This window comes from Aspergillus stella-maris (genome assembly GCF_047715825.1).
Source record: "Aspergillus stella-maris strain CBS 113639 unplaced genomic scaffold BDV14scaffold_27, whole genome shotgun sequence".
Classification (NCBI taxonomy): Eukaryota; Fungi; Ascomycota; class Eurotiomycetes; order Eurotiales; family Aspergillaceae; genus Aspergillus; species Aspergillus stella-maris.
Window position 1 is genome coordinate 1 of NW_027396821.1, and position 25,897 is coordinate 25,897.

The 25,897-nt window shown below is 50.0% G+C and overlaps 13 protein-coding genes across 13 annotated transcripts; 6 read left to right on the forward strand and 7 right to left on the reverse strand.

The window, feature by feature from the left end:
• Positions 1-141: 141 nt before the first annotated feature.
• BDV14DRAFT_173208 (uncharacterized protein) lies at positions 142-1,596 on the forward strand. Its single transcript, XM_073768704.1, has 4 exons — positions 142-490; positions 558-599; positions 666-1,148; positions 1,211-1,596. Exons 1-4 carry the CDS (start codon positions 317-319, stop codon positions 1,325-1,327), a joined length of 816 nt encoding a protein of 271 aa, XP_073628080.1. The 5' UTR covers positions 142-316; the 3' UTR covers positions 1,328-1,596.
• A 312-nt stretch (positions 1,597-1,908) lies between these two features.
• BDV14DRAFT_189701 (aminoglycoside phosphotransferase family protein) lies at positions 1,909-3,459 on the reverse strand (the record flags this gene model as incomplete). Its single annotated transcript, XM_073771237.1, has 7 exons — positions 1,909-2,010; positions 2,065-2,254; positions 2,372-2,385; positions 2,440-2,778; positions 2,827-2,958; positions 3,038-3,267; positions 3,357-3,459. 7 exons carry the CDS (start codon positions 3,457-3,459, stop codon positions 1,909-1,911), a joined length of 1,110 nt encoding a protein of 369 aa, XP_073628081.1.
• Positions 3,460-3,907: 448 nt separating this feature from the next.
• Positions 3,908-5,919, forward strand: BDV14DRAFT_208784 (flavin-containing monooxygenase; the record flags this gene model as incomplete). Its single annotated transcript, XM_073775486.1, has 6 exons — positions 3,908-4,215; positions 4,272-4,484; positions 4,532-4,689; positions 4,744-4,839; positions 4,892-5,395; positions 5,450-5,919. 6 exons carry the CDS (start codon positions 3,908-3,910, stop codon positions 5,917-5,919), a joined length of 1,749 nt encoding a protein of 582 aa, XP_073628082.1.
• A 421-nt stretch (positions 5,920-6,340) lies between these two features.
• Positions 6,341-7,737, reverse strand: BDV14DRAFT_200107 (uncharacterized protein; the record flags this gene model as incomplete). The annotated part of the gene is made up of 6 exons (XM_073773435.1): positions 6,341-6,697; positions 6,751-6,906; positions 6,972-7,187; positions 7,252-7,337; positions 7,401-7,613; positions 7,674-7,737. 6 exons carry the CDS (start codon positions 7,735-7,737, stop codon positions 6,341-6,343), a joined length of 1,092 nt encoding a protein of 363 aa, XP_073628083.1.
• Positions 7,738-8,476: 739 nt separating this feature from the next.
• Positions 8,477-10,052, forward strand: BDV14DRAFT_189704 (allantoate permease family MFS transporter; the record flags this gene model as incomplete). Its single annotated transcript, XM_073771238.1, has 2 exons — positions 8,477-8,799; positions 8,846-10,052. 2 exons carry the CDS (start codon positions 8,477-8,479, stop codon positions 10,050-10,052), a joined length of 1,530 nt encoding a protein of 509 aa, XP_073628084.1.
• A 399-nt stretch (positions 10,053-10,451) lies between these two features.
• Positions 10,452-10,968, forward strand: BDV14DRAFT_200109 (uncharacterized protein; the record flags this gene model as incomplete). The annotated part of the gene is made up of 2 exons (XM_073773436.1): positions 10,452-10,878; positions 10,931-10,968. The coding sequence occupies 2 exons, from the start codon at positions 10,452-10,454 to the stop codon at positions 10,966-10,968; spliced, it is 465 nt and encodes a 154-aa protein (XP_073628085.1).
• A 710-nt stretch (positions 10,969-11,678) lies between these two features.
• Positions 11,679-12,797, reverse strand: BDV14DRAFT_208785 (NAD(P)-dependent oxidoreductase; the record flags this gene model as incomplete). The annotated part of the gene is made up of 4 exons (XM_073775487.1): positions 11,679-12,078; positions 12,142-12,473; positions 12,535-12,723; positions 12,777-12,797. 4 exons carry the CDS (start codon positions 12,795-12,797, stop codon positions 11,679-11,681), a joined length of 942 nt encoding a protein of 313 aa, XP_073628086.1.
• Positions 12,798-13,087: 290 nt separating this feature from the next.
• Positions 13,088-15,056, reverse strand: BDV14DRAFT_200111 (uncharacterized protein; the record flags this gene model as incomplete). The annotated part of the gene is made up of 4 exons (XM_073773437.1): positions 13,088-14,386; positions 14,434-14,568; positions 14,632-14,869; positions 14,932-15,056. The coding sequence occupies 4 exons, from the start codon at positions 15,054-15,056 to the stop codon at positions 13,088-13,090; spliced, it is 1,797 nt and encodes a 598-aa protein (XP_073628087.1).
• A 753-nt stretch (positions 15,057-15,809) lies between these two features.
• On the reverse strand, positions 15,810-17,362 carry BDV14DRAFT_173213 (SDR family oxidoreductase). Its single transcript, XM_073768705.1, has 3 exons — positions 16,686-17,362; positions 16,242-16,610; positions 15,810-16,184 (listed from the first exon to the last, which is right to left on the reverse strand). The coding sequence occupies exons 1-3, from the start codon at positions 16,982-16,984 to the stop codon at positions 16,043-16,045; spliced, it is 810 nt and encodes a 269-aa protein (XP_073628088.1). The 5' UTR covers positions 16,985-17,362; the 3' UTR covers positions 15,810-16,042.
• A 1,048-nt stretch (positions 17,363-18,410) lies between these two features.
• Positions 18,411-20,733, forward strand: BDV14DRAFT_173214 (uncharacterized protein). The gene has a single exon (XM_073768706.1). It carries the CDS (start codon positions 18,505-18,507, stop codon positions 20,689-20,691), a length of 2,187 nt encoding a protein of 728 aa, XP_073628089.1. The 5' UTR covers positions 18,411-18,504; the 3' UTR covers positions 20,692-20,733.
• A 417-nt stretch (positions 20,734-21,150) lies between these two features.
• BDV14DRAFT_200114 (uncharacterized protein) lies at positions 21,151-21,705 on the reverse strand (the record flags this gene model as incomplete). The annotated part of the gene is made up of 1 exon (XM_073773438.1): positions 21,151-21,705. One exon carries the CDS (start codon positions 21,703-21,705, stop codon positions 21,151-21,153), a length of 555 nt encoding a protein of 184 aa, XP_073628090.1.
• A 1,104-nt stretch (positions 21,706-22,809) lies between these two features.
• BDV14DRAFT_58770 (uncharacterized protein) lies at positions 22,810-24,366 on the forward strand. The gene is made up of 3 exons (XM_073777101.1): positions 22,810-23,463; positions 23,533-24,203; positions 24,295-24,366. Exons 1-2 carry the CDS (start codon positions 22,957-22,959, stop codon positions 24,130-24,132), a joined length of 1,107 nt encoding a protein of 368 aa, XP_073628091.1. The 5' UTR covers positions 22,810-22,956; the 3' UTR covers positions 24,133-24,203; positions 24,295-24,366.
• BDV14DRAFT_58761 (rRNA-processing protein SOF1) lies at positions 24,187-25,754 on the reverse strand. Its single transcript, XM_073777100.1, has 3 exons — positions 25,698-25,754; positions 24,666-25,645; positions 24,187-24,601 (listed from the first exon to the last, which is right to left on the reverse strand). Exons 1-3 carry the CDS (start codon positions 25,698-25,700, stop codon positions 24,241-24,243), a joined length of 1,344 nt encoding a protein of 447 aa, XP_073628092.1. The 5' UTR covers positions 25,701-25,754; the 3' UTR covers positions 24,187-24,240.
• Positions 25,755-25,897: the final 143 nt, after the last annotated feature.

A 25,897-nucleotide genomic window follows, 5' to 3' on the forward strand; every position in this document is an offset into this window, starting at 1 on the left:
TATGTACATACGTAATCAAGTTCTTTCTGCTGGCAGAATACTAGCGCTTACACAAAAAAACGTTATTGCCCTTTTGTTCGAACAGTATGCCGTACTGTACCCTTCAAACCGGTCATCAGGCAGAAACGCAACCTATAAGACCCTAAAACAAGGATTACGCCCCCAGTTTCATCTCTCTAACATTCAACGGCTCTCTAACGGCGTTCTGAAAATTCGGTAGATCTGCCGATTGTTTCAGATTCACACGCCTCGGTAGGGCGTTTTTGCTTTTGCTGACTCGAGCTGGTGGCCGTGCGGGTTGGAATCAAGGAAGTGGATGAAAGAGTTTATTTATTTGGGGTGGACTTCGCGTTCTTTGATTGTGTTTTCTTCTTTGATTTTTATTCCTAATTTCATTGCTGCATACACAATGGCTACAACTACGACAATCACGACAAGCACGACAAGCACGAGCGTGGACATTCGCAATCCCTCTGGTGACTGGGCGTTGGTGGGTCATCCCTTGCTGCCCTGGTAGAGTCGCGAGAGCCCTAACTGACAACAACGACAACAAACAGAACAAGTCCAAGTCGAAGAACCTCGATGGCGCATTGAAGCTGGTTCGTTCTCCTTCCTCCCCCCATACCCATATCCCGACCACAAATCTAACCACAAATATTATACAGCAAGGAATAGGCTGGCTCCGCCGCAAAGCAATCCTCTCCGGCACAATCACACTCAAAATCCTCCAAACGACAGAAGCGCCACCACCCACAGAAACAATCGGTGCCGCAACAACACTCAACACAGACACTGACCCCCTCACAACCATAAAAACCCAACAAGGCCTCCGCGGGATCTTCGCAGGTCTCGAACAAACGCGCTCCCTAAACTGGACTGAGCAGTCGCAGGTCGACTCTGTTTCTGGGGCTGCAGTGCATGTGAAGAGTCGGTTTGTAAGAGGGGTGCGTGATAATGAAGGCAGGGTTAAACCGACGGGATTAAGGATTGAGACGGCCGGGAGGGCAAAGGAACGAGCTGAGATCGAGGCGTTTCTTGGTGGGTCTGTTTGCGCGCCTGTTGAGACGGGGGGTGGTGAGGAGGCGAGGGAGAAGGCGTTTGTGCAGGATTTTGTGAGGTGTGAGGAGGGGGGGTGGACTGTTGAGCAGGTAGGCTATTCTTTAACAATCGTTCTGCTTGATTAATGAGTGCGTGCTGACTTGGGTTATAGATTTGGGCTGTTGAGAGTCTGAGTGATGGACTGTTCTTGACTTGCAAGGCTGTTGCGGCGAAGGGGTCTACGACGGAGCAGGCTTGTCAGGTGTATCAGCTTGAAGGGCAGAAGTAGATCTGCGTGGTTTTGGTTGATTGATTAGGGCAAGACAGTATACAATGTCGGGTAATGCTTGAGTTTATAGCTCATTAATGACACTAATGCTTTGGTTATGCTGTTTTCTCGATGAATGTATGTTACTGAACTTTGACGGTTAAGACATTGGTTTATGCATATTTATCATATATCTGGACCTATCTCCGAAAGTATTTTGTATGGCTCGTTCAGCCTACTATACTGAGTGGGTCTAGTGAATTACCTAGTCGAGTCCTCGACAGAGGCACATATATAACCTTTTCCCTCCTTTTCTCTACACTTTTCCAACCTTCATCTCACTATCACCTCTTCTAAACACCTCAATTCCAATGTCAGACACCGACCCTTCCACTCTCTCCTCACCCACCTTCCCGCCCGAACTACCAACCGGCAATTCCCTCCTCACAAGCATAATAAGGATTAAAGCATCGGTTGTGGCATGCGCCGCATGTAATTGTTCATCAAGCCATTAGACTCTCGATGCAGCGCAAGTTGTGGACATATATACTTGTTGACATGGCAATTCTGCTGGGATCTTGATCAAGTATGCAGTGTTACTCTTACGTGCGATACCATCTGTTTACGAGCAGCATGGCAGTTAACCCGACAGCCGCGTCTGCAACTGCGCCTTGGAAGAACGAACTGCTGAGGGCAAATACGGACTGAAGAAACGGTTATTAGTAGGTTTCCAGAATGAGGCCAGTGGTATCGCTTACTGTGGCGTTTGTTGTTGCCTGGGCACTTATTTCACGAGTTTGCTCTGGCTCATACTCCACGTCATACTCCTCACCTAGCTTTTTATAGTAGTCCTGGAGCTGCTTGATCTTCGAACGATCGAAGTCTTCCCTTCCCCTGTGAAGGTCCGGTATTGACGTTATGCTGCGGACTCTATCCGCTATGCGTGCTCTTGGCCCTCAGCAATATTCATCAAGCAAGTCCCAGTATAAGAGGTCTACCGAGGAGGTCATATGGCATGCTAATGTAAACCATGCCGATTTGTCTTCGATGGACTGCCACATTAACCCCGACAGCCGAGGCTGAGTGTCCAATCCGCGGGTCGTTTATTGCTCCTCAAGTGCTTCTTAGAAGACTGCAGCTCTGGGAAGAAAATATTCCAGAAATTTTGCAGGTCCAAGATCATCCACGAGCGAGTCGGGTCGTCTTAGAAGAAGCCACCATGGAATATCTGATGCAAATTGAGAGGGCGCTACATATGTAAACTCCCAATCGAATACACCCATAATGTGCAGAGAGTCATCAACAAGGATATTTCCCGGATGAAGATCGTCGCAGAACAATCTGAAGGGCTTGTTGTCCTCGTTCGGAGTGAAGTTTAACGCAACGGCCTTCATCAAGTGGCGACAGGCGTACTTATTGCGACAGTCCTGAGAGTCGTATACACTGTTGCGCTGCTGTTCCAGGTGAGTTGACTGCAGTTATAGTAGAGATGCAATGTAATCGGTCGACGTGTGGTAGACTCTCTGGGGAGTGCGATTGCTGCTTAGTCCGCTAACGCGTATCAGCTCGTTCAGCGCGCACGTTAAAGGTCTGCCAGTCACAGCTATTTGGCCATTGAAGTCTTTTCCCAAGCTTCCACAGCTCGAGGAGAACTTAAGCCATCTCGCTATAGAGAGTCTTCAGCGTCTTCGGGTTGATATCCGGATCCAGGATGTCGTGCTTGTCTGCGACATCGGGTTTCTTTAACAGGTCTGACATCTTTGTCCCTCCAATCCAAGTCATGATGATAAATGGACCCAGCCCTGTTGGATTTTCAGCATTTGTTCCATATCCCATCACCTTTGGGACAGGAATGCTTGTCTCCTTCGTGATGTACTCCATCAAGATAGCCTCGCTCTGCACCTTCTCATCCAATAACATCGACTTCCCAGGTATTGAAAAATCAAATAAGCCAGTTTTCTCTATCAGCTTCCCAAGTAAGCCGAATACTGAAATCAAATGAGCCGCTGTGCATGGAGTGCATTAGGCAGTCATCTCGGCCACGGTTAACGGTTGGCCAGCTTCCAGATACCGGCGCTGGACTTTGAGGCCAGTGCCATCCATGTGCGCCGCAACCTATCGTATTTGCTTAGGCTGATGTCATCTAAGTCCATTGTAGTATCCTTATGACAAGTGTAGCATGCAGGTGAAAGGGGCATCTTGCTTGCAGCCTACATGCAGCGGGGTCACATGACCGGTCATTCCTTTGTATACCACGCACACCCACCCAGAGACACCTTCAGATCCTGTCATGTCATCTGGGAGATGGAAGAAGGGAAAGAGCACGCATGAATGACTGCTCCATAAATGATATGACCCAATAAAGTTTAATGAAGCGACTGTTGAGCAGGCGAAAAGAGGCGGGGGAAGGAAGTGGACGTCGACATGGAGGCGTGGTGGAGCTCCACCAGCATCTCCAACTCTCTTGAGCCGATCATACAACTGCGAGGCAAAATTGACAAGAGATGTCATGAGGATTAATAGAAAAGGGTTAGAAATAACCTGTCAACTTGCCTCTACCAAGACCTCATCATCTTTCCCTAGACCACTACAACGAGCAACATGGGTTCCATCGATGTCAACGAACTATACGGCCCCAATGGGCCAAGTAGCAGCCCATACCAGATTATCGAAGAGTCAAGTCGCATTGGACGAAGAATCAGGATTATAGTCATCGGGTGCGGTGCAAGTGCCATCAATCTGGCCCATGAGATCGATACCAGCTCTCTCGATATTGATCTTGTCTGCTACGACAAAAACCCCTCAATTGGAGGTACTTGGTATGAGAACAAGTATCCTGGTTGTGGATGTGATATACCCTCTATCAATTATCAGTTCTCGTGGGCGCCGTCAGCACATTGGTCTTCTTTGTGAGTATTGCTTGAACGGATATACCGGCGTCCGTGCTAATTTCGGTTGGGAACAGCTACTCCAGCGCTGCAGAGATTCTGCATTACTTCAAGTCAGTTGCGCAAGATTATGGCCTTATGAAATATATGCAAATCAACTCGAGGGTGACAAACGCCCAATGGGACGAGAACGACCAGCAGTGGCATGTCAAGATCGACAAGACGGACGGATCGGGCGTTGAAATCGAGGATAAAGCGCATATCTTGATTAATGCCAGTGGTGTCTTGAAGTAGGTGTCACGTCTTTACTCTTTAGATATACACTGACCTTTCTCAGTAAGTGGAAGTGGCCCGCTATTTCTGGCAGAGAGACATTTGAGGGCCCTATGCTGCATAGCGCCAATTGGGACGACAGTGTCCAGCTCGAGGGCAAGCGAGTTGCAGTGATTGGGTCTGGATCCTCTGCTGTTCAGATTGTGCCCAACATCCAGCCAAGTATGTACAAGCCAAGCCGTCTTTCTACCAGATCTCGAGCTAACGGCAATACAGTTGTTGGGTCAATGAAATGCTTCATCCGCAGCCAATCTTGGGTCACTGCAAGCTTCGGACAACGTTTCGCTGGAAAAGGAGGCACAAACTTCAAATGTAGCTCCTCGCCCTTCTATAGTTCCAGTATCAGAGAACTGATAAGCTACAGATAACGAAGAGCAAAAGCAAGTCCTCCACAACGACCCAAAGAAGTACCTCGCCTACCGCAAGAAGATCGAATCAGAACTCAACTCTCGCTTCCGCTTCATCCTCAACGGATCGCGCGAACAGGCCGAAGCACGCGCTGCAGCCGAGAAGGATATGCGCACTCGTTTGGCCAAAAAGCCCGAAATCGCTGATCTCATTGTTCCCACCAACTTCGCCGTGGGCTGTCGTCGACCAACGCCAGGAGCAGGCTACCTCGAAGCCCTATGCGAAGACAACGTCAGCGTAGTATCTCAGACGATCCAGGAGATTACCCCCAAGGGCATTCGTACCGTTGACGGCGTCGAGCATGAATTCGATGTGATCGTCTGTGCCACTGGCTTTGATGTCAGCTGGAAGCCCGCATATCCCACAATTGGGCGCGACTCGAGAAGCCTGGCCAAAGAGTGGGCTGAGGCGCCGAGCACGTACCTTTCCATCACAGTGCCACACTTCCCAAATTATCTCAGTAAGCTACTATTCCAAAGGCTCTCTCTGAATGGAGTTTTATAACAGTGGCTAGTCTTCAACGGCCCCTTCGGCCCCTACGGGCACGGCAGCTTTCTCCCCATAACCGAAACGCTCTCAAAACACTTCATGCAGATATTCACCAAAATGTCCGAAGAAGGGATATCCACCTTTGACGTCAAAGAGTCTGCCGTGTCCGACTTTGCCCAACACCGCCGTCTCTTCCTCCCGCGCACAGCATGGAACTCACCCTGCCGCTCATGGTTCAAGGGTGGGAAAGTGAACGGCGAAATTATGATGTGGCCTGGCTCAAGAATCCACTTCTTCGAGACTATGAAGAATCCGCGCTGGGAGGATTATAATCTTACTTGGACCACGGGAAATAGGTTTGGGTATTTGGGGAATGGATTTGCGGTTAGGGAGAGTGATGGGAGGGATCTGACGTGGTATCTTGGGCTTTTGGATGGGGAGGATGTTCAGCCGGAGTTGCCGGATGAGGAGTTTGGGGTTTTTATGGTACAGTAGGGGACTTTATTTTCTAGGTAGCTAATACGATTAGTTCAAGCTTGAATTTACTTTCCACCATGTTCGGGCAAGGTGGTGGTATACTACGAATAAAGCCGGGGGTTCTCTTTGGCTTCATTCTCTTACCTATCCATGTGAAGGATATTCAAATGGATTAATAAAGGTATGCCCAACCTGGAATTCCTGGTACACCATCTAGGATCCCAGGCATTGTTTATTCTTCAAAGGTACATGGAACAGTATCATTACGGCGACATTGCGTTCTTCATAAAGTAGGTAGCAACGAAGAAAAAGACTCCTGAGAATCGAGACTAGGCAAATTGTATGTAACATTCTTGTTTTTGCACTATGGTATCCTACTCCCTCAATCACCTACATCCACGTAATATTCCCGGTGTTCCTCAAAGAACCCGAATATACTTCACGCTTTTCCATCAAACATAAACGGGTCAACATGTTTCTCCCCATCCCTCGGCCTATCAAAATCCACGTCCTTATTCCTATACCCGCCCTTCTTTCTCTCCAGGAATTCCAAAGTCGTATATACCTTCTCCTCCTTACTTTCATCCAATCCCAACCTCTTCAAATAAGGCGACGAGCCAACAGGCTCCAAACGCAGATCATCATTCGGTCTTGTGAAGAATAGTATCCCGATCCTGACATACTCTGCCTGGTCAGACGGCGGCGTAACGACACGGTGAATCGTTGCGTTGAAGAGGCCGCTTGTTAGGAGCTCGAGGGCTTGTCCGACGTTTACTATTAGAGTGTAGGGGGTGTACTGTATCCTGTTAATTGCGGATATGAGATTAAGAAGAGGAGGGGGGAATGTACCCTCACCCACTTCCACCCACCACTCCTTTCCAAAATCTGCAGAGCCGAAATCGGCTGCGAGAAGAGAATCGAGAATGTACTCCAGTCTGCGTGGCCGGGGAGGAACAGGTCTCGGGATTTAGCTCTGTCGGTGGTTGTGCGGGGGGAGTAGCTCATCTGTATATAAATTATGTTTATTAGCCATTCGAATACTGGGGAATTCAAGGGAGCTCGAAACATACGTAGCGATAATAATTCGTCGTTGATCCGCCAGGACGATGCATATCGAGAATAACCTCTTCCGGAACTTCAAGAATCATAGCCACGAGGATGAGTAGTTTCCGGTGGATATCGTCGTGGAGGATCTCAATTACTCGCTTTGCTTCGTTCATGAAGGGGCGTAGGAGCTGTGGGTGGGGTCTGTTGAGGTCGTGGAGGAGGATGTTGTAGTGGTCGATCTAAGATAATCAAGATCAGAACTAATCATTAATATCCAGTCGCAAGATGTTATCATGTGAATACCTCCTTATGGAATCCACCCTTGATGCCCAGCTCTCCAGACGGTTTGAATCCAACGTATATGCCCTGTACATCTTCTTCTGGTGTGGCTGCGGGATAAATCCAGTTAGTTCCTTATCCATTACAGTTGCAGAAACTAGTTGATAGCTCACCCTCATACGGCTTTTTCTCCGCCTGCGAAAGCCTCATAATGGAATTCGCAACGTCCATCTGGTTATCCCAGAGTGCTTTGGAAATACCATGGTTCGAGATTGTAAAGAATCCGTGCTCTGTTACTGCTTTGAGAAGATCGGTTGCGAGTTCTTTTCTGGTAGTTGGATCGTCGAACTTGGAGAGGTCGATGTCGATTAGGTCGATATAGTCCACTTGGTGCTGGTTAGCATGGAGTTTCATACAAGGGTAGTAAAGTAGGAAACTTGATGTACATAGCTCTTTGGTTACGTCTGGGGCAACCCATCTGGGGAGGACGGGAACAGTGCTTGACGGCATGGTGCTTTGCTTTGCTTTGCTTAGCTGAACCGGGGTACGTATTGACTTGTCGAGTATCTACGACGCAAATGTTGCTTTTCGTATGCACTTCGGTGTTTATAAACTCCACTGGTCTCACGCTATCTGTGGAGGTATCAGCTTATCAGGCTTGATATCTGACTGCGGGGATATTTTTTCTAGAGGTGTTTTGGTGACTGAATCTGTAAGCTTCAATCTCAAGTCCTGACCAGCAAGGGTGAACGGTGGAGGCGGACGGCTGGTACACTCCACTTTGTGGTGGACAGTTGGTGGAGGTGGAGCAGGTTGAGATAAGACTCGCTTGGACAGTGACTGTCTGGTCTATCAGGAAATTCTGAGGCCACAGAGGTCTCCCCGCGTTTTAGCAGTATTGGGAAGCAGGTACCTAGGTTGCGCAGTGCCTGTGTAATTGGCCCGGTCGAAGCCCTCCTTTATGCTGAACCTACTCAGTCGATCAGGATAGGCCCTGTCCAGCTGGCTATCTTACCCCAATTGTCAAGGTTCCCGGCTATGCGACGTAGTGACTTTCTCAACATCCGAGACCAACTCCCCAGGAGATAAGAGCGCATCCTGCAAAGTATGGCCACCGCTATATCTATTTCTACCTCTCTGCTTTTTCCCCTCCTGAAATCCTGTCTTCCTTCTCAAGTGATCCCCTTTCTACCTTGCATTTCAATCACCATCAACTTGTTTGAGGTTGATCCCCAAACTAGCATCTGTCATGGACAAGCCTACCAAGGTGGACGATGTACCGGCCACTGATGTCTCTAAAGGGGAGGTCTTTGATGACAAGGATGTCGACCCGGCTTTGCGTCTGACTGGCGGTGCCGTCGTCGAGTTCACCCCAGAAGAGGAGAAGAGTGTTCTCAGAAGCATTGACTTCCATATGCTGCCCTTGATGTGCTGGGTCTATATGATCCAGTTTGCAGACAAGACAACCCTAAACTATGCTTCTGTTATGGGCCTTCAGACCGACACGAACCTGGTAGGAAACCAATACAGTTGGGTATCGAGCATCTTCTATGCCGGTTATCTTGCATGGGAGTAAGTACTTCCTTTGCATTACCAAGATGTCTACTAACAACAACAGGTTTCCTACAACCTACCTCTTCCGCCGTCTCCCTGTGGGCAAATACACCGCCATAAACATCTTCTGCTGGGGCATTGCCTTGGCCTGCCACGCAGCAGCAACCAACTACGCCGGTCTTCTCGCCTGTCGTTTCTTCCTCGGTGCCTTTGAAGCCACCGTTACCCCAGCCTTTGTCCTCATTACCTCCATGTGGTTCCGCCAACGCGAGCAAGGACGCCGCATGGGTTACTGGCTCGCCTGTAACGGAGTGGCTCTGATCCTGATGGCCTTCATCGGTTACGGCCTATCAGCAATTACGAACGCCCACCTCGCCGCCTGGCGCATTCTCTTCCTAGTTCTCGGCCTTCTCACAGTCGTCACAGGCGCCATCTACTTCTGGTATCTCCCCGACAACCAAACCAACGCCAAATTCCTAAACGAGCGCGGGAAGCTCATCGCCATTGAACGCATCCGCGACAACTACCAGGGTATCGGCTCACAAGTCTGGAAGTGGTCTCAGTTCCGCGAGGCATTTCTGGACCCCCGGACATACCTCTACGTGCTCTTCTCCTTGATCATGAACATCCCTAACGGCGGAATAACCACCTTCGGCTCGCTCGTCATCAAGTCGTTCGGGTTTAGCGACCGCCTCTCTCTGCTCCTCCAGGCACCCTCTGGAGTCTTCGATATCGGCGGAAAGCTTCTGTTCACATATCTTTCCGACCGCTTCTTAGACAGAACCCTCATGGCCTTCCTAGCTATCCTCTTCCCCCTCGTCGGCGCAATACTTATGATTGCTGCGCCGCAAGACGCTGCGCCCGCTTTGCTGATAGGATACTACATGATCAGTGTCTCCGGCTCAGCATGGGGTCTCATGATGACAGCTATATCGAACAACACCCTCGGGTACACCAAAAAAGTGACCGTGAACGGACTCCAGATCCTCGCCTACGCCGCAGGGAACTGGATTGGTCCGCAGACGTTTCGGGCAGACGATGCGCCGGAGTATAGAAGGGGCAAGACACTCGTTGCCATCTTCTACGGTGTTAGTGCGGTCCTGCTTGTTGTTTTGCGGTTCGTGAATATTAGGGAGAATGCGAAGAGGGATAGGTTGCAGGCTGAGAGTGGTGTTGATTTGAATGATGAGGAGACAAGGAGGGCATTGGAGCAGTCCAAGTTTATGGACTTGACGGACTTTCAGCAGCCGCATTTTCGGTATGTCAAGTAGTTGGGTGGACTATCTAGAGCCTCGGTGTACTGGAAAGGATATGGGATCCGCTATCTATCTCTGGCGTGAAAGAGTGTGTATTGTTAGATAGTGGCCACGACGAGACATCTTATTACCTCAATATCTTTTGACTCAAAAAATGCAGGTGCCTGCTGTATGATACTGGGCGCCTATACCTAGATACTTTCCAATCTAGCTCATGTGGAGCTCCACCGCGAGCTATTCATGTGCGGCAATCATCACCATAACATTAACTAAACGTAATCGAGGCTTAACAACCATATGCTGCACTGGCCTTCCTCCAATACATCCTCTGAGACCTCTCTGAGCAAAAAGCACAGCCCCATCCAGATATTTCCATCACTGGTCAGTCATTGAGACTCCTGCCAACTACACCCAATGTCCCATAATATCGCCGCCCCTCCACCGGGGATCTATACCCCCTTCCCACCATTCTACCACGACGAGCAATCCCACTCAATCGACTTGACCAAGTTGCTTCGTCACGTATCTCGTCTTGCAAAAGCGGGTATAACCGGCCTTCTTATCAATAGTCCCAGCGTTTTTCCGCGGCATACAGCCCACGCCGAGGGCGTCTCCCTTATTCGATCAATAAGGGCTCATATAAGCGGGCTTGGATACGGCAAGTTCACGATAATTGCTTCCATCCCTGCAGCGAATGTACGAAGGGCGTTGGAGGAGATAGATGGTGTCAAGGGTGCCGGGGCGGATTATGCGCTGGTGATACCGCCAGTGCAAGGGAAAGGAAATAGGAGTTTCAATGGCCCGGCTGTTATGGGGTTTGTGTATGATGTAAGTGTGGACTGTGAGTATGGTACTTGTGTACAAGTACTAATAGATTCTAATGAGTGATTTAGGTAGCGCAGTCTTCATCGCTTCCGATCTTGACGTCTGATATCTCCTCCAGCTGCGTTGCAGGTGGCATAGATACAGTTCAGGTTGGGACCTCAGACGCAATCATTCACTCAATGCCACCAATGCCTAGGATAGTCGGATGGAAGTCGACCCGGACATGTCCAAGCACAAATAAACTGAGTCATATATGCGGGGAAGTTTTATCTGTTCCGAGTACTTCCTCGTTGAACTATATATCACCTGCTCTTGAGGCTGGTGCGCTGGGCGTCGTTGTTAATCTAGCGAATCTGGTACCGAGATTATGCGTTAGGTTATACAAACTCTACAGGGAGGGTGATCTCAATGGGGCAAGGATATTACAGAGGGAGTTGAGTGGAGTGAGCGAGGCTTCGGGTAAAGCTGGGGATGAGGGTGTAAGGGATTTGATTGCGGGTCATTATGGGTATGGGTATGGAAGGGAAAAAATCTCAGTTGGAGAGATGAGACCTCATATGAGCGGTGATTTAGATAGCTCAAGACATATAGGGAGGTTACTGGAGATGGAAGATAAATTGCACATTTAAACCTTCCTTTTCCTGGCGGTTAGTATGATTCCCTATGGTACCTTAGGTAGGCACCTAGGGCTTTCAAGGGACTTGCTCTGTAATAACATCTTGAGACGCCCTTCATAAAACCAATTAAATTTCGAGAACAGCAATCTCAATAGTACCAACTCTAGCCGAATACACATGTTTTATAGATTAACGAAGCCTAATTCCCCTTCCGACTATTCTCACTCCAAAACCCCAATCCCGCCTCCCGCCTCCCCTCCCCATAAACAGCCGAACTATCAACCCACTCCCCCGCAAACTCCCTCGCCCTGCTCAACCTTCCATACGCAGTCTCCAGCGTCGGCAAACTCATCCCGCTCTGCTCTGCGATATCAAGCGCATGCATCATATCCTTGCAGGCCAGTGACGCCGCGAAGCCCGGCGGTGTATCCAGCGGCGGAGCATACGCGCCGCTTGTTATACGCGTTGAGTAGCTTTCGAGTACGGAACCGAACATTAAAGAGATGAAGGATTGGAGATTTGCTGTTCCGAGACCGGTCTTTTCGGCGAAGATGTGTGATTCAGAGAGGACTTGTTGGAAGGAGAGAACGAGGATGTTTCTTTGCCAGTGTCAGTGGGAATGAATGATAGGGAGGGGGATATGGGGTGGACTGAGAATGTACCCGCATATCTTTAGTAGACTACTCCTCGTTACGTCCTCGCCCATATCGATAATACACCGGCCCATGACATCTTGGATATAAGGTCTCACAACCTCAACAGCTGCTTCTGGGCCAGCGACAGCGAAGATGAGTTTTCCTGCTGCTGCAACGGGACTTGCCCCAAATACAGGGGCTGCAATGAATGCTGCACCGCGCTCGCGCAAACGCTCTGACGCGGATGACGACGTCTCGGGGTGGATTGTAGATGTGTCGATGAAGATTTTACCCTCTAGTGAGATATTTGAAGTGAAGGCTCTTGTGAGGAGGTCGGTGAGGACGGCGTCTATTGATATCTGGGCAGTTTTAGCAACTTTGTCTGTTATACGCGAAAGAAGAATATATTCAGAACTCTACCATGGTGACAATGATGTCGCACGTTTGCACCAGTTCCTCGAAATTATCCTTTGGGATTGCGCCCGCATCTTGAAGAAGTTGGCCTTTTGATAGACTCCGGTTGCTGTAGTGCAGAGGAGGTAGGCTGTTGGCTTTTAGATGTTTTTGCAGGTTCAGGGCCATTCCTAGGCCCATTGAGCCGAGACCAAACTGGTTGATCTGTTTAGTATGGTAAAAGCATTAACTGTGTAAAAGGAACTCACCCAACCTAGCTGCTGCGTCATTTCAATTCGGAAATGTGCTGGAAAACGTAAAATGGAATAGAATAGATGGCTCGGGGTCGTTTGGTACTTTGAGGTCTATACAGATGACTCCATTTATGCCATGGTGATCGGAGCTTGAAGATGGTGGAGCTCCAATAGCCCGTCCACTGCATAGCACAAGATCCACATGAGTTGGCGATAAGCGCGGGGTTAGACCGTTGGAGAACTGGACCCAGATTTCGTCAGATAACTCCACGAATGTAAGACAAACTCGGGAATTACGTACAGTGTCCATCCCTGCGACTGTTTGCTCACGCGAGAGCTGTCGTTGTCTGCGGAGTAGCCAGAATCTCATCAATGACTGTCGCCATGGAGGGACCAATGCCCCAAACAAACCGGTCCCTGCAGACCCTCTGTAACAGGGAAACAAAAAGCAACTCGCCCTCCTCGAGCAGACTAGCGAATGCTTGGCGATTAGTAGACCAAATGCGAGGGTCGCGAACTCTCCCGCCGAAACCAAGTACTGATTCCATCAATGTGTTGAAAATAAGCATGCATGACTCGGATATCCTAGGGAGCTCATTGAACGTGTCCAGGTGGTTTTGGATATCCTTTGTGGCTCTCCTCAATGCACTCCAGATGCACAAGAGGATCCCATAACTGCCCGCTGTCACCCACGGCGCTTCACGATAACAGCCTTCACCCTCTTCGCCGACTATTCTAGCCAAGGCGCTTGCTAGGTCGTGCAGAACGGCTAGGACCCCTTCGTCTCCCCATAGGTGCGGAAGTAGTAAGGGTGCTGATCGCCTCACCGAAACGTAATTCCCCAGTGTCAGGTGTGTTGATGTCGCTAAGCCGGCTATGACACTGTTGTCGACGATACCTCCTATGAGGAGGTGGTCAGGTCTGCAGAGACTGATCTTCACGGAGCAGTGCAAAAGCTCAACTGTTCGCCAGAGAAGAAATTGAGGATTGTCGCTTGTATACGCTTGGTCTTTGACTGTTTTCGAGATGACCCGCATGGCGCTGTAAATCTGTTTGTTTTGATGCTGGGTGAGAATGTGAAAGGCGGATGGATCTGAAGGGCTGGGAGGCAGCTGGTAATAACACCTAGTAAAGTCTCGAATGAGAGCATTGACGTTCGTGAGAATGCACAAGGTAGCGAATGGAGATGCAGCAAGGGCAGCAAGAAGCTCTGGGCTGGGCGATTCTCCCATGAGTTGCTGCGTGGCTATTGAGAGCGACGCTGTTCCAAGGCCGCGAGGGCCATACAGATAGCTCTCAGGAACCATTCCAAAATTTTTTGTAACTCTTTGAAGCCAGATTTGTGGGTTTTTGGCCTCCCACAGGTCGCTTGGGAAAGGTAATTCCCATCCGAATTCAATCGCGGAGATTAGTGGGCGTGTGTTCGCTGGGTGGAACAAGTGAGCATCTAAAAAGATAAGGGCGTAGAGTGAGACTCTGAGAGACTCTGTCGCAATATACGACATCCAGCGCGTATACGGCGTTTGGGGGTCATTCCGTGGAGCATTCGAGTCTCCTTGACTTGCCCAGGATAAAGAGTCCGGTATAGTGATTCCCTGTCGGAGTAGCCCGAGGTCACGAACGGCCTGGCCAGGGTCAGCTTGAATGATACAAAAATCGGCAAAATCCTCACATCGACAAGAGTACGTAGCATATGCTTTGATTCCTCGAACTCGGGCGTTTCTTTACGATAAGCCCCGTAGATTATGTGAAGGAGCCATGTTTGTAGAACCCAAGTCGTCCGAAACTCACTATAATCAGCAGCGACCTGGAGTCAGCAGATGCCCCAAGTTAGCGATGCATATAAGACCAGCCCAGATGGAAGACTAACTAGACAGCGAAGCTCCCTGACTCCATTCGTCCAGGTTTCCCGACGCCAGTGCTCAGCCGCAGCCCAGTTTGCAGTCTCGTATAGTGTCGTGTACAAACTCCCAATGATAGCAACAACGCTAAGCAATGGTCTAGGGGTTGATGATGTAGAGAATGTAGGTCGATGTATCAAAGGAAATGAAGAATGGAAATTGTCCAGATATGCTTTCACATATGCCGATATGCTCTCTCCGCTGGCTCTGGGCGATATCAAGTCAGCACGCTACGACAGACGCGATGCAGAAAACAGTCAAAGACAAACATCGAAATAGGAGACCCAGAGAAGGCTTGGGGAGTATCGTTGGCGAAAGGCACCTGTTCCGTCTGCCAGGCGTTCTCGGATACCACAAGCGGCACATTTGATATTGACGGGACTATGTTGGGCATTTCGGAAGTGGTAGGTTCCTCTTGCGTGCTCTCCCGGAGAGCCGCTAAGATTCTGCACCTATCTCCATGCCTCTTGTATACATCACTATAAGTTGTCAGATAGGTTATCTAGCTAGCGCTCAAACGCCCTCACCTCCGCGAAAAGCGCGTATGACACCCAGCACATTCAAAGGTCTTGCGGGAGGACCCACCATGCCCTTGGACGTAATCAGCTAAAGGACTAGGACTGATCCTTGAGGAATAAGCGACTCACGAGCACGTTTGTGTCTTTGAAGATTCTCCTTTTCCTTATCAGTTGAAGTCACGAGACAAGAGTGCTGCACCTACACTCCGTGTAAACGACTTGGAACAGTCACTACAAGAGAATGGACGATAGGCAGTCGTACTACCAGAACCATCATCCATGTCGTTGGGATACCTGCATAAAGGCGGGGTTTCTCCCGAGACAGTAGATCAAAGTGGAGGTGGAGGTGGAAGGAAAGTGGAAGGCAAAGTGGACTGTTGGAGATACTGTTCGATCACCTGACTTTGGCCATATATCTCAATTAAGGTGAACTATTATGAGTCTCTACTACATTAAATAAGGATTTTTAAATATATCTCAGTTATTATGCATCACTAGAGAGTCTATAGTGGTCGTGCTTGATTCCAGCTTATAAGAAAGTACATGGCACCCCGACAGGGACGGGAGTAGGGCAGGTTGATCTTTTTCAGCAGCTGGTAGCTCGTTATACAGAGATCAAGTTCATTCTAGGGTCTTCATGATGAGAATAGGAAAAATCTGTGGGGTACAAGGCTCACGGCGCAGTGATTGTCATCCCAGCCATCAGGAATACCAAACACAATGAAAAGGCAGCGATAGGCAGGCCGAAGCAATACCTTTGCCATTTTTGGCGTCAACTGTACGGAGCATGTGCTATTTATAGAAGGACTCGATCTACTTCTATCCATATCTAATATCATCCAAGCTCTAAAGTACGTCCGATTTAGCCCTTCCGGTGCATGATAGTAGCACTCGCCTGGTGATTCGGGAACAAGAGCGTATCAGCAACAACAACATTCTCCCTCCTCCCAGCCGTAAACACAATAACCTCCGCAATGTCTTCCGGTGTCAATGGCTCACATCCACTAGGCACTTCATTAGCCAAAAATCAATCACTCAGGGGATCGAGGAGTGTAACTCACGCATAAACCGCATTCGCCTTACTCTTATCCCCATAAAACCTCACAACCGAAAACTCAGTCTCCACCTGCCCCGGATCAACCGTAATAACCCTCACCCTGGTGGATATAAGCTCCTTCCTCAGACTCTCGCTGAACGAGCGCACAGCAGCTTTAGTAGCACAGTATATCCCGCCACCAACGTACGGTTCACGACCAGCGATCGAGCCAATGTTGATTATGTCCCCTGCTCCTTCGCCATTGTTCCGCGCCAGCATGGTGGGGAGAATCGCCTGCGTAATGTTTATTAACCCGGTGACATTTGTCGCGAACATGACATTTATGTCTTCTTCTGCGATGTGAGGTGCTTTGGCGACGCCTTTTACGAGGCCGCTGTCGTTCATCAACATCAGCATCGCTTTCATTCACTAAGGTAGGTAGTGAAAGACGGGTACAAGTTTAACGTACGCATTATTCACAAGCACATCCACCTCCCTAAACTCAGCCGGTAAATTCCCGACAAGACCGCGCACTTCGTCTGCGTTGCTAACGTCTAGCTGCACCGGATGAACTTTAACGCCCGGATACTCTTTGGTAATTGTCTCAGCGAGCTCCTTGAGCCGATCAATGCGGCGGGCTGTCAGGATAAGTTTGAGATCTTGAGGTGAGGTGCTCGCAAATTCGAGGGCTGTGGAGCGGCCTATGCCTGATGAGGCACCGGTTATGAGGACGGTTTTGCCGGAGAGGCGCTTTGCGATGGAGGACATTTTGGCTTCAATTCTTATTTTCCACACAGGGAGAGTTGGTATTGAGGCTTTGTTAGTCCGAGAAATTATGGGTTATATCTAGAAAGTGTTTTGTTTTTCGCGAGAGTCGCCTCCGGACAGGGGAGAGAGAGGACATATTGATATATCGCAAATACCACAGCTGCTGTCGATCTTCACCTAGCTTAACATTTTCCGTAGGAAACGAAAGAATTCCGACTCGGAGTTGGAGTACGTAGACGGGAATTTGGGATTCCTTCCTGGGACTCTCGCGTTCTATAGCTTGACCCGCACTTAGTCCGGGGTGCGTCCGCGGTGGACCCCCGAGTTTTTGATTGTCTTGGCTAGGACCCTAGGACTTGGAGGGTTATACCACTGGGTAGGCACCATCTGCAGACATCATATGTTGCTGGGAAAGCATCCGCTTACCCCGGTCTCCCCGCATTTCGGAAGCTTTTCCGGAGGCGGATATTTGAATCCTTCTAGCCTTTTCCGCTGAACATGCTCTCTCCGTATGATGCTCAAGCGGAGAATTCACAGCGAATAGCTCATGGGAAGAGGCCGGTAACAGCATGTGATCGGTAGGGTATCCTGATGGGAAGCTTTGGGTATGCTAGGCTGTAAAGGAAATTAAGCTAGTTCGGTGGGGAGAAGAACTGCGTGCAAAGAGAAGCAGTTCGCGTAAGCCGCGTACTCGTAGAGTATCGCTGCAAGTTTGGCCCGGCATGGATTTGAGACGATCAAGGGTATCCAGATGCCCGCCTCAGCCGATGACAACAGGGGAATTCACTCTCTCGATAGGCCACCACATTTTTGTCATTGGAGATTGCAGAGATGTATACAACAGGAAGGTTGCTTTCTGTCGATGTTACCGCTAAACTAAAAAGCCAAAGGCTTCTAGCCTAAATCGCCGAATGGACTATGGACCTTTCCTGACACTTTTTGTAGCCGAGAAATATCTCGAGGTTTCGAAATGCGCCATGGTATCGTGCCGAATCCGGCCTTCCAGTTCGTAAGGTGACTCGTAGATGCAGACTTTGCTTCTGTGACTTCAGAAACAAGAATAATTAGTTAAGCAACCTCCTGTCGATATCTCTCTCATTTCCGTGGGTCGCTGCGTCCGCGCGTGGATGCGTGAGGCTGTCATGATACTCATGCGCTTTGGAACGTGCATGTCGACGGTAGGTTGGGTTGAGTGAGTCCCATATTAGTAGTCCCAGAACAGGAGTTATCTGATGCAAGAGTTTAATACCCAATTCGGTACTTGACGTAGAGCTTCGACCGGTTTGCGAAGACGAAGAACTGGGACTCGAGAGTCAGTATAGACAACAGCCAATCACGTGGAGTCAACACGTGACCTGTGGCATCCCTCACGTGACGGAGTACAAATGATGGGTCCGATCAAACTTGACCAGTCTCCATATCGTGCCATAAAGGGAGCAATCACAGTCAATTCTTCATGAAGCGTATTCGCTGATCTATTACTTGGTGCGACGCGAATATTGACCTACCGGTTCGGGGGCATGTCCCAGCAACATGGGGTTTCTTCGTCCCTCGCTTCTATAGAAGCAGCGCCACCAACCCACGGAACGGAGACAACCAGCACTTCACTTCCTCAACCACTTCCACACCCATCAATACCGTCCACCTCGACTTCAAATTCTGATCGCTCGTCTACGGCACCGCAAAGTTCAGATCCTGGTCAGTCGAAGACAATTTCTAGCAGAGTCCATATACCAAAGCTATCGGCAGCCACGACCGAGCTCCTTGCGCGGTTCGCCAGTGATGTCAGAAGAACAACGCAGCAACCTGGAGTACCATTGAGAAATGATCAATCATCAGTTAGCTGGAATCATTATCCTTCGGTTGCGAATTGGGGTGCGCAGAATACCAGCTCTCGGCGGGTAGACAACATGAAGGTGTCTTCGTGTTTTATTGAACTGCCGACGGTTCCCTTTGGATCCCAAACCAGGGCGCAGGAGCGTCCTCTTGCCCCAGCTCCTGTTGCAGCTCCTGTACCATCAACCGGTACAGTCAATGGTGCCTTGATAAATGGTCATGGTTTGGCAAGTATTGCACCCAAGCCAACAGGTGTAACACCAGTACCGGTGGGTTCGCAATTGCCAGTCAATAACCTGCCAGCACACGGATACCGACCACCACCCGCTAGCAGCATCAATGGAACTACACCTAAGCCTCATGTCGCGTCTACTATCACCCCTCAGACCTCGGTACCGTGTTCAGCGCCGATAGCGGCCCCTCCTAAACCACAGCTGCCAGCCGCTGCACCCTCGGCGCATCAACATCAGCCGCCATTGTCAAGCAGTTCCAACAGTACCGTTGCTGAGCCTCGTGCGCCGGTTTCTCTTGTGCCTAAGCCAACAGTGGCAAGCACGATACCATCAGTATCGGCTGTGCCGCAGCCTACTAACATACAGGTACCGCTGACCAGTCAAGCAGCCGCTCCTCTGCCAGCACCATTAGCATTAGTACCATCTTCCCGAGCTCCTTTGGTATTGAAGCTATCGAAAGCAGCTTTGTCGAGACCATCTCTACACATCAAGGTCTCATCCACCACCCGTCAGCGGCGAAGCTTTGGAACAAGCGGCTCCAGAAAGCGCAAACGTGGTCGTGGCAGTGATGGTGAAGATATCATTCGAGCAGTAGATTCCAGCTCAGATGAATCAGATTTCGCGCCCACCGCAACCCAAACCAAGTCCGGTCGACAGGTGAACAGGCCATCACTCTACGTGCCCTCGCCTCTCTCTCCGGCTCTCCCTAATCAGGGTTCTCATGCAACATCAGACAAGGCACAAGAGTCTAGGTCACGCAAGCGTGCTCCGCGAAAAGGAAAGACTACGAACATTATATGTTTCTACTGTCAACGTGGTCATAGCCCGCCGAGCAACACCATCGTCTTCTGCGATCGGTGCAACCGTGCGTGGCATCAGCACTGCCATGATCCGCCCATCGGGAAGGACGTAGTGACAATAGCAGAGAAAGAATGGATTTGTCGGGAATGCAAGCCTGTGTCGAATCCGAATTCATACCCGACTGTTGTCAGGAGCCACCCCAGTCTAACCACCAAGCCACCCGTGCATGCTCCCCTGGTCATACCAAAGGCTGAAGTCGGGGGAGCGAACTATTCCACAGATGATCGGCGACGGTTCTTGTCAACATTATCGCATGCCGCTCTAGTCGAGCTCCTCCTCGGCATATCAGAAAAGCATCCAGAAGTACCTATGTTTCCTACGAATATGCCAACACTTCCTTCATCGAAGTTTGCCGTATCGCGGACAATCACTACAGCCGAGAATCCAAATCCAGCATCAGCTTCAAAGTCCTCGCTCTCAACGCCTAACCTCACGTCCTCTGATCAAAATACAAATACCTCCGCTGCCTCGAATGGAAATGGCACTACACAACCACCTACAATCCCCACAGCAGAGCGCATTCGCCGTCGGTACGAAGAATCCTCTGATGACTCCTCAGACTCGGAGTACGAGGTCCAAGAACACCGACTCTACCCGCGCGCTGGAAACGGGATCCTTCTCTCGAATGATCAGGAGGACCTCGATATCATGCAGGAAGATCCGGAATGTACGACTTTTAGTCATGCGTTGCATAAGTCTGGGCCTGGACCTGTTTCTGTATCCGCACCTGCACCTGCACCCGCAGCTAGTATTAGTGTTAGTGTTGGCGGGCATTAGATAGATTATGTAGTGTATTATTATGATATAAATGAGTTATGCTGTTGATTGTGAATTCCGCCTGTCTCCTCGACAAGAGCATTTCTACTTGAACTATTCATCTGTGCTTCAAGGCTTCCATAATGCTGCCTTATTACGGTTAGTTGACGTCTCTGCAGCCGTTAGACTGATCATGTAGAGGTATTGGTAGAGATGGAACGAGAGTCATGGTATAGTTGAGATATGAAGTACATTATCAATTTTCAACCCACTTTCCAGTGATAAGAAGTACCTAACTAAGTATCCATAGCCTGAAGAAATGTGGAACGCCCAGAAAAGTCGTCACCCCTGCTACATCTTCGCCATCACCATCACCACATTCCCACATACCTAGACAAGATACATGATCTTGATCTGCCTACCTACTCACCACCATTAACACAATCATGAAGCAGCTGATACCCATTACACTCCATATCCTCATCCCAAACTCTTATGCGCCAATTTCACATACCCATTCCATTGCCCCGCATGTCTGAGCCTGAGACACTTCCTTCCACAGATCACATCGCGGTAGTATGGTCTATCATGGTAAAGCTTGTAAACGGCCTCGTAGATCTCGTCTGCATGGGCTTCTGTGTGGCACCCGAGGCCCGTGCCGTAGTACTCTATCTTTACGTCGTTAATGACCTTTGTGATCTTGGAGCAGTCTTTGTTGTCGGAGTGTATGATGATCATTTTGGAGAGGCGCTCGACAAAGGCGTCAATGTAGGGGATTGTTTTGCATTCGTTTTGTAGGCCTCGCCATTGTTGGCAGGCGTGGATCCATTCGCGGCGGGCTAGAGTAGAGTTGGTGGAGGTGGAGGTGGAGGTCACGTTTAGGTCGGTGTTCAGCTCTGCAAGGTTGATTTCGTTGCCGGTGTTTGATTTCGCGGCGGGATGGTTGGAGGCTGCTGGGTGATTGGCGGCTGCTGCCATTGCGGTGGTTATAATCCCGAGCATGAGAATCACAGCCTTGAAGTTAAAGTACTGCATGGTTGTGGATTTGGCTGGTACGATCGAGAAGTGCTGCTCTCAGTAGAGGCTTTGGTAGTTGTATAGCCCGTCGAGACAGGATAGTGGGCAATGCAAAGAGAATTGGAACTTGTTAAGGATGAGAGACCATCAAAGATGCTGGGGTATTGGAGGGCTATATACCTCCTCAACCCGTCCTTGTGCACCCTCTCCTCTGATCTCTTGTCACCAGGAGATGTGAACACTGAGCGGATAGCTATGCAATGTACCAAGCCTCAGTCTAGACTGGCTGTTTCGCGTCATGTGGCATATATACATCACTGTTCCATCATGAGCCCAGCATCTAGAGAGACGTCAACGTTCATAGAAGCATCATCCGCCTGAAGCAATGGGTCCGGCCAGAAGCCCTTGACTGCGCTTGTCGAGATTAATGTGAGTGATGATAATGTCGTTCCAACAATTTGAAGCCCGACGTTTATTTGAATGATTAATGCAAGGAAAGGATCTGGCGATCAACAGAGTCGTTGTGATTGTAGGTTTCACTGGCCGATGTGAACGCGCTTGTGGAGAAGAGCAAGAGGGCATCTTCGCCCCAACTGCTGGATCTAAGAAACATCATCTTGTTACTGAAGCCTTGGGTCTGCGGTATCTGTCTTGAAGTGAGAAGTTTAGATGGTCTCCGGTCGTGGGTAGTCTTCCGTGTCCTTGGGTCGATATCATGAACCGCTGTTACGACGAACTGCAACGAATGTACGATCTGAGATTCAGCGCGATCAGGCGGGCTATCTAGGGTGATAAGATCAGTAATGGTGTCCAGAAGACACGCTATAATGAGACTTGCCTGTGGTTGGATTGGAAAGAGTGAGGTACGTGGTGAAGATGCGGAGAGAAGGAGCGGACGTCATCATAAAAATATATTTCCCTCTTCCACCTCACGTGTCTTCAGCATATCACCAACAATCATGCGTATCCATTGACCTAGTCAGCATAGAGCGATGTTGGCAATCTGAACCATAGCAGAACAAGCCAGCCAAGGAGAAGCCTCGAACATATGATCCTCCATGTTCCGCAGACGCCGCGTGGTGCACGCTAATCAAACCTCCTCAGCCAACCCGGGCTCGAATCGCGGTTCTTCGTCACTCTTTCGAGACAATGTGATTACACGCAGGACTTTCACTTGAAATCAATTCTCACCTCTATCTACTCCCTGTCGCAAGAATTGCCTCCTGAATTTGAACCGACTGAACCGCCTAAAAAGCTGGACACAGCACAATGGCACCACAGCGCATCCTCACAACACCCTCGCCAACAAACAACCCACAACCATCACCAAAATGGCACAACCACCTCAACATCGACCTCATATTGAAAGTCCTCAACCGCACATTCCTCCACCCCTTCATCGCCTGGATAATTGTCCTCTGCCTGCGCGCCCAGGCAACACCCTACAACCACCCCGCATTCATAATCGCGTCCGGCTACGCGTCGTTCCTGACAGCGCTCGATATCGCGTTCATGATAAGTGATCGGATCGCATTTGGCCTTCCGCGGACGGTTGATTTTGACGAGGAAGTCGTAGTTATTACGGGGGGTGCGAGCGGAGTTGGAAAGCTCATTGCGCAGATTTATGCGCTGCGCGGGGTGAGCGTTGCGGTTTTGGATATTGCGGAGGGAGTCAGAGGGGAAGAGGAAGGAGATGCAGGAAGGGTTGAGTATTACCGTTGTGATATTGGGGTTAGAGAGGAGGTTGAGAGGGTTAAGGAAAGGATTGTTAAGGATGTACGTTTTGTCAAGTTACTTCATGCATGGTCATGATATGCTTTTGTTCATTTGCTAACTATGCTCTAGCTAGGGACGCCGACGGTGCTCATCAATTGCGCAGCTACCCGGATTAACGGCCAGCCGCTCCTTTCGCTCTCTGTCGACGCGTTCCAGAAAACGATCCAGACGAATCTAATAGCGGTCGTGCACATTTGCCAAGTATTCCTCCCACACATGCTATCCAGCGACAACGGCGGTACGATCGTCAACGTAAGCTCAGTGCTCGGCCAGCTATGCGCCGCCGGCCTAGCAGACTACTCAGCAAGCAAGGCAGGCCTCAGCGCGCTGCATCGCACACTGGAAGCAGAACTCCGGGTATCAGGAAACGGGGATAAAGTAAAGACGGTGCTGGTCGAGACCGGCCAAATATCAACGCCATTATTCAAGTCCATCCAAACGCCAAACTCCTTCTTTGCGCCGGTTCTCGAGCCCATTCGTGTTGCTCAAGAGATTGTGTCCGTGGTTGATCAGGGAAGAAGTGGTGTCATTAGGTTGCCGACGTTCGCTATGCTCGCCAATCTGTATGCGGTGCTGCCGGCGGGGGTGCGGCAGATTGCCCGATGGTCAAGCGGTATCGATTCGGCCGTGCCTCGAGGGTCGGCGCAGGCGGGTGCGAAAGAAGAATAGATGCAATCTGCGTCGTAAAGGACATGCTAGTAACGTGAAACGAGATCACGGATGTACATCAAAATCACGAGGTGAGATTCCTGCTTTTCGTAGAAAATAGACCCAAGTCTATTTCTCCTGCGTCAAAATCATCTTCTCACGCTCACTCTGCCTAGCACGCAGAGTACTCTTCTTAGCATGCCTGCGAATGTTCTCCTCGCGCCTCTTAATAGCAGCAAGCTCTTCAGTCTTGATCTCACGAGCCTTCTTGATAGTCCGCGGCACATGACGCTGTCTCTTGATGCGCCTGATCTCAGGCATATGCGCGTATCGCTGGACAAGAGCCTGGTCGTACTCCATCTTTGTTCGTTGACGCGCACTCTTGATTCCGCTTCTGTCAGAGGCGTTCGAACGCCAGAGACGAATGTTGCCGTCGTCGGAACCGGAGAGGACGTATTTGTTGTCGGGGGTGAATTGTGTGGAGAAGACGCTGTAGCAACCAAGTTAGTCTCAAGTTAGGTAAATAGTAAAGAAAAAAAGTGGGGAAAGCATACCGCTGCATTCTCTGCGTATGATAAATATCCCTCGAGTGTCCCGTCGCGCGGTTCCACAACCGAATCGTCCGATCATAAGAAGCCGTAACGAGCTCTTCACCTGTCGGACTAAAGTCCACATCCATAACAGCTGCAACGTGGTCCTTAAGAACATTCAGCGCGCGGTTCATCTTTCTCATGTCGAACAGGTAAACGTTGTGGTCTTCGTTTGCGACGGCAAAGTTGAATGGCTCCATTGGGTTCCAGGAGACGGCGTTGGACGCTAATCTAAGGACGAGCTTGGAGAGGGGAGAGGAGGTGCGGAGATCGTAGAGAATGATGGAGCGGTCGATGCCTGTTGACGCTAGGACGGATGTCTCGGACTGGTTGAATGCGACGGAGGTGATTGTGTCGACGTTTGTGGGCCAGTGGAGGGTTTGAGATGGAGTCGAGGTTGGTCGAGAGAGATCGTAGATGGAGATTTGGGATGACGAGGCGGCGAAGAAGGGCTTGTCGCGGTGGTGCGTGAGGCTGGTGAAGGCGCCTTGGCCGAGATATGTTGCGAGCGGGGGAGATTCGGAATTCGAGTTGTATGGGTCGAAGAGTTTGATTGTCTTGTCGGCCGCGCAAGAGAGGAGCTTGCGATCGGGCGTCCAGCAGACACCCTTCACGATGTTTTCGTGCGCCGTGTTGTTCCAGACTTCGCCTTGCGTTACGAGGTCCCAGACTTTGACGACGCCGTCACCACTGCCGCTGGCGAATCGTTCCAATGAGCCGGGGTCCTTGGCCATTGTGTAGACACCGTCGACGTGGCCTTCACCCATCTGGCCGAGGAAGGGGGCGGCGAAGAGACGCTCCATCTTGACGGCATTGAGGGCTCTTGTGTATTCTCGTGCTCGTTCAAATGGATGTTGAGACGGGTCCAAGTTTCTAGGCTGTCGGACTGTTGCAGTGCCCGGCGCCTGCTGCGAGGCAGTCGATCGTGAAAGCGCTTTGATTTTCTGCATATGTCAGTATAATATTTCAGAAGCCTCAAGAGGCGACGGGACTTACCATGTTGTCTGCTTGAACTCAAGAGCTAGAGAAGAAAAGAAGCGGAATATTTTCTCGTATACATTTTTTCTGACGGAGAAATCGAGACCGCCGGGCGGGGGCGGTGAGCAAGAGCCCAAGGCACCAAGGCTGTCAATGACTTAGTAAGGTGAGATGGAGCTCCGTCAAACAGCCCAGTGATGATATCCGCCAGCCATCAT